This window comes from Oryzias latipes, chromosome 20, assembly GCF_053564925.1.
Source record: "Oryzias latipes strain Hd-rR chromosome 20, Olatipes_Hd-rR_3.1".
Taxonomy (NCBI): Eukaryota; Metazoa; Chordata; class Actinopteri; order Beloniformes; family Adrianichthyidae; genus Oryzias; species Oryzias latipes.
The window spans coordinates 19,638,056-19,650,852 of NC_136256.1; the positions used below are offsets into that span (position 1 = coordinate 19,638,056).

The 12,797-nt window shown below is 38.8% G+C and overlaps 1 protein-coding gene across 7 annotated transcripts in view; it reads right to left on the bottom strand.

Annotated features, from left to right (window-relative positions):
- sema5a (sema domain, seven thrombospondin repeats (type 1 and type 1-like), transmembrane domain (TM) and short cytoplasmic domain, (semaphorin) 5A) overlaps positions 1-12,797 on the bottom strand; it is a 142,184-nt gene that overhangs the window by 88,129 nt on the left and 41,258 nt on the right. For all 7 annotated transcript variants that reach the window (XR_013652458.1, XR_002292683.2, XM_004081015.4 and 4 more), the window contains 2 exons: positions 5,002-5,101; positions 1,940-1,985 (listed from right to left, as the gene is read on the bottom strand). Coding sequence is in view for 5 of the 7 variants with exons in the window: in XM_004081015.4 (XP_004081063.1) it covers positions 1,940-1,985; positions 5,002-5,101 (146 nt within the window). In the remaining 2 variants the exon portion in view is untranslated. The remainder of the gene's footprint in view (positions 1-1,939; positions 1,986-5,001; positions 5,102-12,797) is intronic.

The window sequence follows — 12,797 nt, forward strand, 5'->3', positions numbered from 1 at the left end:
ACCACCAGCCAAGCAAGAAGAAATCACTGCCATCAGGCATTATCTGACAGGGCTGATACATGGGTATTGGGTGAAATCACAAAGACAAGCGTAGGTGTAGCTTTCACTTGATTTTTTTTCTTCCTTTAGAAAAAAACCCCAGAAACCTCATGCAACTCTTCTGAAAATTGGAGCAACTGGAATAAACGCAGCCGAAATACTTAGAACTGTTTGTGCAAAACTTTTTGCACTGGATGAGAAGCCTCTCAGCACGGTATTACCTTATAAATCTGTTTGATCAATCAGCAATGTGACAGAAGCGACTCTGCCAAAGGCAAATGTGTTCACCGGTAACAGGAGTTAGGCATCCAAACCTCTGTGCGGTTAATCCTTCGTTTCCATGCCAGGATGACAAAGGTGGAATATGGCTTAAGCCTTGCAAATTTCAACACTTGAATTTAGACTTCCCCTTGACTCTGTAACCCCAGTCCAATGACATGTAAAGCAGAGCTTTTGTACACAGGTCATCCTAAATTGGCCCCAGGCACTAGCAGGGATCACCTCTTCTTTCAGTGGAAAATGTATTGTGCATGAAGATTTGATTGGCTCGGTGAAGTGTCTTTGCTGATTCTGCAACGCTAGCCGAGCAGGAGATGAAATATTTGAAGAGGGTGGTGGTCGGGGGGGATCGTGGATGGCACAAAGCATCTTTAAGAAGCCTGCGTGTCCCAGTGAGAGACCACAAAAGATCCGCCCGGCATGAATCCTAGTCTCTCTCCGTGGGGGGTTTCTCAGCTTTCCTCCGTCATCTACCTGACTTCTTTGTGTGCCGCCTCGCTCTCTACCCAGCAGATTCACTCTCACTTCTTTTTCCTTTAAACCGTTTTTCTCATTTTTCCCCTTCCAGTCAGTTTTATATCAACCATGCTCCCTGCACCCTCCATTCTTCCGTGCTGTCTCGATATTCCCACCACCTTTGCTTCTCTTTTGTCTACCTCTTTATCTCCTCCCCAAGTTCTCCATTGTGTAAATTGCAAACATCAAGAGTTCTCTATCCATCAAAGAATCCATGCTGTTTCCTTCTAGAAATAAAGCTATCATTATGTCAATGTTTGCATGGTAACTCTGTTGCACAAGCAGATAGCATTGCAGGTGGGATTGCACAAGAGTCGGAAAAGAAGGAAGCATTTAAGGGGATAAATAAGCTGAGTGACAACATATGGGAGATGGAAAATACAAGATGCCGACGGTGAAAAAGAAGAAAAACATCATTTCAGCTTAAATGCTTCTCATTTTGTGCCAAAGATGTTAAATTGACATCTTTAAGGTTTTCTTCCAATCACTTTAAAAGGAGTTTTTCTGATTTCCTTTTTTTCTATATCACTGTCAGTTTATTATTATTGAAACAGATATTAGCCCTATCGTTCCTGGATGACATCATAACCTCATTTACATCATTGTAAATTTACAAAAGGGTGTCATTAAATTTGTAATAATAACTTAAGAGAGAAAATAAACATGGCAAAATTATTTTTCAGAAGTTGGTTTCTCCTGTTCAAACATACAGTACATCCATAATTGGTTCATTTTTTAATAAAAGAAAACTTTATTATGCTTATGTTGTGTGACGACAAGCCAAACCATTCTCTTCCCATTCAAACTTATTGTGGTCAGTTTTAATTTAGCCAAAATCAAATAATTAAGTTATATTTTAAATTCTTTTTTTTTTTTGGGAATATTTTTTTTTCTATCTCTTTTCAGGTCAACTCATAGAACTGAACATTACATATGATAAATTGTTTTGACCATTTTAAGCTGACATGTAATGATGAGCAAAAGGTTTGATGGAAGCAGGCGGTGGTTCTGATTAGGAGAGACGTGAACAAACGGATTTATCCAGAAAACTAGGAAAGCAAGCCCAAGAGCAAATCAGACAGAGTGAGGAAGAATTAGAACTCACCTGGATTAGTGTCAGGTCCTCCAGGTTGAGCCTGAAGAGGTGATTTCTGCGAAAAGAATTATGCCAGTTAGATGGTGGAGCTATTAACTTAAAAAAAAGAATTTCACAGAATACAAAATACAGAGTCTTTAAGCGTTCTTTTAACTTTTATTATATTCATAAAAGTGATAGGTGGGGAGTAGCTACACAAGCCCATTTTGGACGGCTTGTAGTGAATATCAGTGAGAAGGCTTCAATCAAGTTTATGAATCGGGAAGTGATGGCCAGTTCCTGTTGGAGCATTGCAGAAGAAGCACAGTGATTCCTCAAAGAAGGATTGGTTGTTTTTGGCGTCAAATGGAACCGTCCAATCAATGTGCAAAGTCTGTACGTTTGAGAGTTTGTTGACATTTTATCTTGACTTTTATTTTAGATTAATTTTCAAAGGCACATTAAGTAGAACACGTTGCCACCTTAAAGTCCCACTCCAATACAATGGGTCTTTTAATTATTATGATTATGCCGTTTTGCAATTTTCTACATCACAAATAAGCTCTTTTGCAAATAGCATCTTTTGGTCTGCTCCTGAAAAAATAATCAGAAATGCAATTTTAAGCCTAATTTTCTTTATGTATGTCCTCCTTTATCAGAAAAATTTGACAGGATGACGTTAAAAACACAATTTTCATCAGAGTGTGTCTTTAACTTCTAAAATGTGCCTTTATTTATCTTGAAGCTTGTCTAAACATGGTGCAACACAAAACATTTAGATTTATAGTCAATAAAATGAAAACCAAAATGGCCTTGAAAATAACTGTTACTATAAATATGTCTATTTTTTTAATTGAAAGTGCTGAGTACTCTGTTCTAGGTCTATATGTTGAAGAATTCATACATTTTTTGGTGATCACTCAGATTTCAGACTAAATCTCCCGTAATTTACCTGGACACCATTTTTATCGGGGCGAACTACAAAGTCAACACATCACTTTCCGGGAAAAAAAAGAAGCGTGCACACTATGAAAACAGTCAATGTGCTGTGAAAATGAGCAAGCACGCATGCACCACCTTGCTTTTCATGACTTGCACCTGTGGCAAGATACGGCCCAGTTTCTCCAAAGGATAATTAGACACACAAAATGACCAAGAAAAAAAAAAGAAAAAAAGAAGCATGAATAAAAGCTTTATACTCTCTTTGCTGGAGGTGATTACAAATTGAAGGGCAGTCACAGCCTGGTGGAAAAGTTTCATATTTTTTACCTTCTTATAAACCTTAGATTTTAAATTACTTGATAAGAGAAATATTCTAGTTGTTCTCAAAACGTTTTTTCTTTTTTTTAAATAATTTCACAACTAACAAATTACCTTTTTAATATTTCGTCTTTTTCTTTTGTTTAATTAACACTTAAAATCCATTTTTGCTCCAGCTCAGAGCCAGATAGCATTAATCTTTGCAAAATGGGAGAAAATGATCAATTTCTTGCCTTTTTTTCAAGTCAGCAATCAATACTTTTTAAAACAAAGATTTCAGGATAAAAATCTTTTAAATGCAACCATCTGTACACACAAACACACACACACACATTGTCAGAGGAACGCAGTGGTGGAGAACTATCAATCTTCAGAAAAATGGCTCTCAGCCAGGCCTTACTGTAGCCACGGCTCCCTGTTTTACTGTATTGACATCTGCATTGATCCCAGTTTTCTTCTATTATCTCGCACCCTTCTTATCCAGCTTGGTTCCATCTTTCTATCATTCATCGTTTGACATATAGCAGCCATCAAAATGGAACAGAGTTTAACCAAGTGTCTTACCTGCTTTTTTCCCCAAAACTTTTTTATTCCTAAACGTTTTATATTTGTAAGTGGAGGGCATGATGGACAACCCTGCAAGACTTAGACTCAAGAGAGTTAAGTTCAAAGTTTTACTTAATAGCTTGGGCGAAGTGGACGGCAGCAGCAGAGGGAAACACAACAGAGTCTCTCGTGACTGAGGATAAAGGAGACAAGGTAATTTTTTTTCCCGATGGGTACAAGGAGGGTTAACTTGAGAGAAATCAATCTTACTTGAGATTGTGTGGACATAAACTTGGACTGACATGAGTATGGCTAATGGCATCTTGCAGGCGACACTGGAAGGAATGTAAACGGTTAATCAGTCAGAGTAAGCAGAGGGGCAACTTAACAATGTCTAACTGTGTGTGTCCAGGAGGCAGCTAGAGAGAGATGCTGCAATAATTTTAGAGAAGAAGAAAAATATCTTGTCCAAAAGTGGGGATGGAGAGTTTCTCGAAACAAAGTTTCTCTTGCACTACTTTAAAATTTAACCTTTTTCCTTCAAAAGATTAAAGGCAGTGGCTGATGAAGGCAGACTGTTGTGGCCACCACTACCTCCTGAAGCAGTGATGAGGAATCCCAAAAGCTGAGCAGAAGGAGACTAGACTAAAACTGCTGGTTCAATTTCTTCAGTTGGCCATTGATCTGGGGATGATATCCGGAAGACCGACTGACCATTACCCCCAAATCTTGAAATGTGGACCTCGGTCAGACACAATGACTCTGAGGAAGCCGTCCAGCCTGAAAACATGCTGCAGAAAGATCACAGTGGTTTGGATGGCAAAGAAATGTTATAGTTCCACCAGTTGATCCTGTATGTGATCCGGAATAGGTGAGCTAGAGCCACAGTCTCACTGGAGGAATTATTTGGTCATTCAACTTCCCAATGCAACCTTTCCTGCTGAAGGGGGGTCAAGCAAAAAGGCATTGAGTCCTGCTTTAGAGTCTGTGGTATGACAGTGAATTTGAACCCACAACTTCCCAGTGCACAATGGGGCACAGTCTTCAGAACGAGCAGACATGCTTAAAGTTTAAAGTGTAAAAATACACTGTTGCCTAGAATTCACAAAGACAATAAACTTGCATCACCAAAGACATTTTTCTTTCATCTTTGAAGACATCAAAAAGAGACGGATCAATATTCATGAAGCTGACCAATAAACAGGAAAAAAAGAAGCAGCACAATGAAGCTTGAAGAAAAGGAAATGAGAGAAGGAAAAGAAGAAACCATGTCGGATGGGGGTTACCTGGCACCAACGATCAGTTCATTCTGGCCGGGATCAAAGGTCAGCTGTGAGTAATCCACTGTACCCTCTGCTTTGAACCTGAAGATCCAAGGCTCCATCTCTGACAGAAACAAGAAGACCAGAGGACACACGAGAACAAGTCAATAAAAGTTCATGCTAAAGCTGCTGCAGGTAAGTGTCTTGAAAGGCTTAGGTCTGGGATTTCCAGCCTAATTCAAGATGGGATTTGATTACATCATCCAATTAGAAATTAGTTGTTTTAAAAAAAAACACATTTTAAGATCTGTCTGTGTTTTTTGAGGTAATGAAAAACAAATTATTAATTACCAAAGAATATGGAACTTTTACAAATTAAGGAATGAATGATAAATTTAAAACAAACAAACTACATTGCACAAAACATTGCTTAAAAAGACCCATAGATTTGCATCTTTTAAACAAGACTATATTTAAGTGTTTGAACATTTTCTATATTATTAAGCTTGGCTAAATGTAGATTTCATATAAAATACTATTTACATAATAAACCACCAAGTTTTAAAGGAAAAAATCTTTTTAAATAATTTTTTAGTTTAGAATATTCATTCACAGCACTCTGTCACTAAAGAGTACACAACCCTAAAGTATATTTCTAAAAAGCTAAAAGATATTTTCTCTTCGGAAGAATTTACTTTTTTTAACCTTGATTTTTTGTTGTAGTTTTAAAAAAAGTTTGCAAGCCTACCTTATATTTGTGGGTTACTGAAATGTCAAAGCAAACTTTTTATAAAAGATTTTAACGACTTTACACTGACTCATTCTACTTCCTGCTATCTTTTTGAGTTATAATCTTTAACTGTACTCAATGAACCTACAGAGAACCATAATTAAAAAAGAGAAACAGCCTAATTCAGAATATTCTGTTAAAATGCACACATGGCAACAACAGAAATACTGCTGCCTGAGTGGTGGAAATAATCATTTCTGTTAACAATTCCAGGTGCAAAATGACCCGTCTTTTTCTCTATGTGGTGCATCATATTTTTAGATCTTATTAGTCTCCTGGTGACGCCATATGGGTTGTTAGCTCAAAGAGTAGGTCAAAAGCATCCATGAAGGTTTGGTTGTAACTGCACAGAATTGAAAAATAGTCTCATCCCCAACATTACCAAGCTGTGTGAGTTCATGAAAAGTCTCTTCTTGTATCGTTAGTTCAGAGAATGTTTCCCAAAAAAGGTGTCCACCTGCCAGAATATTTCAAAGAAAATCTGAAATTTCAACTAGTTTTATGGAAAATTTGATTTTTTTTCCTGCAATTATTTAGTATATGAAATCTTTAGGATCTTCATTTTGGCCGTGAACATTTACTGTTGAGCTCACAGGTTTACTGGCTTCACTTGGATCATAAACTAGTTCAGTTCACATCATACAAAACAAAATAAACATCACAGTGGTCATTTTTTTGGCTTAAATGACAGTTATTCCTGCTAAATATAATATTATGCTGCAGTTTTTTAAAATGTGCTCATTCTGCTGTTTTATCCCTTTCGTGGGGCACGGGCTGTCAGAGCCTATCCCAGACACTTGTGGGCAAAGGCGGTCTGTCGCAGGACTGCAATCACACACCCACTCTCACACCTAAGGACAATTTAGAGTTGCCAATTGACCTATGAAGCATGTTTTTGGACAGTGGGAGGAAGCTGGAGACCCTGAAGAGAACCCATGGATGCACAGGGAGAACATGCAAACTTAAACCGGGGGCCTTATTGCTGTGAGGCAAGAGCACTAACCACTGCGCCACCATGCAGCTGTTCATAAACACTTTAGGAGAAATATTCTTGTAGCTGCAGAAAATCCATGCACATGGATGAGGACATCACTTTATCTAAAATATACTCTTGTATATTTTATAGTCCTTGGGACCTCAGTCTTGTACTGTTTAACTTATATCACTACACAGATTAAACTGTGTGCTTTAATACCAAAAAATTGTGTCAAGAAACAAACAAAAGTGATATAATCAAAACCTGCTTTACATGGATCAGAGTAGGATGCGCTTCTTCTTTTCTCTTTAAATCCCGCTACAGAGAGGAACCTGGCATGTTTATGTCTCAGAGGAAAGCTCTTTGTCTTTGTACATGCCAGTTGATGGATGGGTTTCAGAAAAAAATGTGTATTTTTTACAAATCATGAAGATGGATGAGACTTAAACTTGTTATGGAGGCACAGTTCATCCCTGTGCTGTGGGGGACACATACAAACACTAAGTCATAAAGAGATGTCCCAGGCAGACACTGACATCTTATCCACAACATGCCTGCTCTTCTGGCGCCCAACCCATTAACCCCTGACCAATCAAATAAGCCGTGAGGACACACTGTCTACTGTCTGGTTACCCGAGAGGTTTAGTCAGGAGTGGTCAATCAGTCATTGAGGTGACATGTCCTTTCTGTTGCTCATCACTACAAACCGAATATTACTGTTCATTAAATGAATGAAATCCTTAACAAGTCATCATTTTTACTACTGGTTTTAAATCATAGTAAAAATATTTGAGATATACTTGCAGGCTAAAACATCTCTGAGGGAATTGTAGTTCTCATTTACAACAGAGCCCCCACATCCCATCAGGACAGGAACAGAGGGAGAGGACAGCTTGAACACCCTCCTTGAAACACATTAGCTGCTTCTTCAGGCACACCTGTCAGACAGTGTTTCAACCCAAAGCTCTGTCTCCTCAGACTGCATCAAAAGCAAGTACCTCCAGTTTCTGTGACAAACGTGGGATTTCAGAGCAGTTCAAAATGAAGACAAACAGAGGCAAAGAAAAAAAAAAAAAAGGAACCTCCAAAGAACATCTGCCACCTCCAACTCACGTCATGGGACAAAACTGCAGCTCTTGTAACAAAACAATATCATCTGATGTGAAAAAGACACTTTTCCTTGTTCTCTTTGAAGTCTCCAGTGATCTGTACAAGACAAGCTGATGAGGAACCCCCCCCCCCTCTCATGTTTTTCTTCAAGTTTCTCACAAACAACTTTTTAAAATTCATCACAGTAAATAAAAAAAAACATTCAGCAGGTCACAGTTGACTACACTTTCAAGATTTCATCTGATTTACAATAAAAAAATGTTTATTTCATGTGAAGACACAAAGTTTTAGATGAGCAAACACTTTGACTCCACTGGGTTTTGCATTTTACGCCATGGAGAACATCCCTGGCATACAAATATAGATGCGACACCCCCAAAGTCCCCCAGGGAGAAGGCAGAACTTGACAAACCCCAGCTTCCCCCCATAAATCTCGCAGGCTAACCAGGGGGAGGCTCTCTCGCGGGGGTGATGGAGTGCGTGCGAGAGACAAAAAGAGAGGATATTTAGAGAGTGAGCAAAAGGGGGCAAAAGGTTCTAATTGAACACAACAGCCTTCAAAGGATTTATGGCCTTTATGACGAGGCCATGGAGCCCTTCATAAACATTCATAACGGGGGGGGGGGATGGGCCTGTACAGCTGAACATACACAACTTCTTAAAGTCACACTCAGTAGGGATTGTACTTTTTTAACTATTGGGATGCAACAGTGACAGAAAAATGTTGCTTTAGTTTGAGACTTTTTTTGCATCAAAGACAGCCCCAACAAATCAACTCAATCCTTAACCCGCTTGAAATTAAATATAGAACAACACCATGTTAATGTGTATGGCATGTGCTGTAATTCTCTTCACCGATTCCGTTCCTGCTTTGCATGTTTTATGGACTCACATCAGCTGCATGTTAAACGCTTGCGATAATGTAATCCCATCAAGGCCATCCTCGCACAGGAGCTGACTCAATCATGGGGATTGGCTCCTGATGAGACCGAAAGGCGTGTTCATGTGCAGATTCACACACATGTGGATTGGCAAGGCTCTGGACCAACATGAAACCAGCAAACACATGCATGTGTATTCGCCTTTCCCTCAGAACCAGCTTAACGTCTTAACTCCCGTCTTCCTCCACCTCAAAAATAGAACAGTCCATCGCTTCCATACTGTGGGATTTTCTGACACTTGACACAAAGACAAAATGACAGCATATATAAATATTTACAATCCGTGCCAGTCTGCTGTCTGCCAGCCCTCTAACTCACCGCTCCTCGGAGCAGCCGGGTTCAGGATCAATGGCAACACGTGGAACCAATTCCAAAGCATGAATGGCTTTTCTGCCGGTGGTTTCAATAATATGTGGCGCTTGCATAAACGAAGAGTCAATTCACTCTAAATACAGCCCTGTGGTAATGGGCAACAGTAAGAATGGCAGCAATTTGTTCATGCTTATGTGAGTAGAGTACTCCTGGGGAAAGGGGGGGGGGGGTTCCAAAAACAAGCTGGGATTAAAGGAACATAAAGCAAGGCTACCTCAGACTTTCATCCACGCCTGTTTCCCAATTATTTCTTGTCAAAAGTCAAGCAAAGAAAGGCACATGTATTTTAGCCCCCGAGGCACTTAGTGAATCATGCAAAACCAGCCACAAATACTTGCAAAGAAAAATCTTTAAATCTTGGGTGATGAAGAGTGCTTGAGCAAAGACACACTTTCAATACAATGACACTTGAAAATAAAATAAAAAGTTTATTCTTTTTTTAGCTGTAAGTCCATGAAAAACAGAAGTCTACGCATGACAAGTCAATCCTAATTCCACAGGCAGCTTGTCATCAATTAAAATAAACACAGTAAGAACATGGCTGACCTTGGACATTAATAGAGAGAAGTTCCTGTTTTACAAATCAAGCTCCAAAAACCTTGGAGGCCTATAAATTTAAAGGGATCATCCCTGAATGCCTAATTAAAGCTTTCGCCATGCTAGCTGTTGCCTGTTGCATTTATGAATGATGTGAGGCCATTTGTCTATTCTCCTGTTTTCACTCCCATCTTTTTAACGACGTGTTTGCTGTTCAGGGATGATAAAAGCTGAGCTCTTTCTGCGGCTTTAAAACAAGTCTGACGCTGCACCTCCAGGGAGACACGGTGCTCCGTCTGGCCTGTGAAAAAAAATGTTTATTCCACAGTTTATAACCTTTAAAAGCACTCAAGTCTCCTCTCAGGAACACATATTAAACGAAGACTGTATTAGTACAGTATTTTACCTTTAGAGGCTTTGTATTTATGGTCTAACATGGCGAAAAAGAGAAAATCCTGCCCCAGAAATGTGATCTATCATTTCTGCTCCTGCACATGTTTACACTGGACACCCGCTGAAGCTAAATTCAGCTCTGTTTTCGTGAGAGTGCCGGGGCTCTGTCCTTGGGTAAACATTTGAAATGCTCCTGTTGAACTCCACAGTGTAATCTTTTTGAAAGCCCTACATTTCTGAAACCGCCATAGAAGGCAGAAAGCAGTCTTTAGATAAAACATCCTTGCACCGCAGTTGCAGTTCTCTCGGCCAAGTGTTGTGCCAAGTCAGAAAACCACCATCCCTCAGTAGGGTCAGGCCCATTTGAGGCACACCCTACTGTTGGGCCACAGCTGCCCAGAACGAAAGAAATGTTGTCACAGGAACACGCTCGGTCAAATTTTTTACCTCTGCCTCTCATGAGGGGTATTAACAACACCAACCACTCTGTGGGCAATTGAACCACTCATCTTTTCTCTACCAGCTAAGAGGCTGAGCAGGTTTCGGGTGTGAAGTGTGACAGTGAAAGGAAAGATACACAAGGCTGTGCTGAGACCAGCCAATGTTGTTTTGGAGCTACCGAGACCAAAGAGGAGGTTCACAAACAGGACACGTAGGACGTTGGTGTGAGCAAGAAAGTTAGCTAAAAGGCAAGTGAGTAGAGAGCCTGAGCAGCAGGAGGTCTACTGTTAATTCATCTGCAAGAACAATCCTGTTTTCCTCAATCCCATTGTGAATAAAACTGTTGTAGTTCTCCTTAAGAAAACAACATTTGCTCCTTGATTCAAATTTTTCTGAAAGAAACACAAGTCTGATCAAAGTGTAAAGTGTTAGGGCTTTTGTCCGTTAACTCTTCTTAAAATGTTGAAATTTAATTTAATGATTCCTTAAGATGTTTTTTTTTTTTTTCGGTTGAATCAAATTGATACAAATTTATGAGGAAGCACCAAAATAATCAATAGTATGTTATTTACAGGATTTAGTAAATAATAAAAAAAAAATCTTTGTCTACTTTTCCTAAACTAATGTCATAAGGTTTGAAAAATCCAAATTACTGTTAAATTTTCCACAAATGTTACAAGCAGAAAGAAGGAATTGATAGCATTTTTGTTACATTGCTGTTTGCATTTTTACATCCATAGATGTTTACATGTAAGGTCTTTTATTGGATTAGACTGAAAGGTTAGTGGTTATATCAATGACTTCTTGGCCGAGATCTTTGACTTTATGTTACTTTTAAAACCAATTACCAGAGAAAGATGGTGGTAAAGATGTATATAGGCTAACAATGAAGTACCATATGAACAATGTACCATAAAAGGTTAAATAAAACTAAAAAAAAGTTAACATAAAAAATGTAGATAAATCCATTTAGCATAAATTTATATTTCTGAAATATTGAACAGCCATATAAAGGGTAAAATACACAACACACAATGATGCAGAGTGAGCATGTACAGTTTTTGAGGTGAATGGCACAAATATAGGTGACATTTTCAGCAAAAAAATGCTATTTAAAATGTAAAAAATGGATTTCAACTGGTAGCGGGGTGAGCTTCCCCTGCTCTGATTGTAGCTAGGAGGGATGAGTGTGGGAGGGCGAGTCCTCCAGAAAGTCTGTAGTTTTTACATAAAATTCATGCTTAAAGGGTTTTGGGATCTGGGAGAGGCCAACATCGGCATCCACTGGAAAAAAGCAAGAATAAAATAAGCTTCATTTCTAATTGCCTTCAGTAACATGCCAAAAAATTATGTGTGAGTTGCAAGTTTTTTTTTCTTTCTTTGAAAAGTTTGAATCTTTAAACTTACTAAGGATAAGTTGCTATGTTGGCAGCATAACTGTAAACAGAATAACGATTTGTTGGGGACATTAGGTGCAAGGACAGAAAAAAATCGAAATGCGCAAAATATCAGAAATATGGAAAAACAAATGCTGGTTTGATGTCCATCAAAATGAGAAAGGGAGACCACGGCTTGTGGAGTTTGGCTCCAGTGAAAAAGGATTTTTATGTGCACACGTCACCATTGTCCTTTTATTCTGTACAGCGAATATAACTTAGATATTTGGCAATATCATAGAACCATTAAAAGATCGTAAAAAGAAAAACAAATAATGGCTGCACAATTGTTGTGTGTAACACCGCAGTAATAATTAGAACAAGACTTTAAATTATGCAAAAGTGGCCAGGAGAATTATGAGTGACAGCTGAGCTTCCACACTGCCTCCATTGTTCAAAATACAATTGATGTTTTCTCAGATCCAACCATTTTATTTCACTACAGACTAAAGCTTTCAGCAGATCGCTGAAGCACCAGATCATACAGACAATTTACTCATCTAAGAAATGTATTTTTTTAATCATTTACACTTCTTATATGTTCATATATGCAATTATTATCAGACATACAACATGTTTTTAGGTCTCGCTGTGTTTCAAGAGATAATGTATTCCTCTGTGCGATTGCTGGGTGGCTGTAAAACACAGGGGAATTTTAATCCACTTGTAGTCCTCCCAGCTTGGCTGGAGAGGAGTCATGGCAGCCACACAATACACATTTCCAACAGCCAGGGATTAGGCTGCATGAAACAAAGCACAACAACTCCAAAAACCGACTGATAATAGGTTTGAGCAGGGTTTTTTACTTTATTCAAACTATCCCA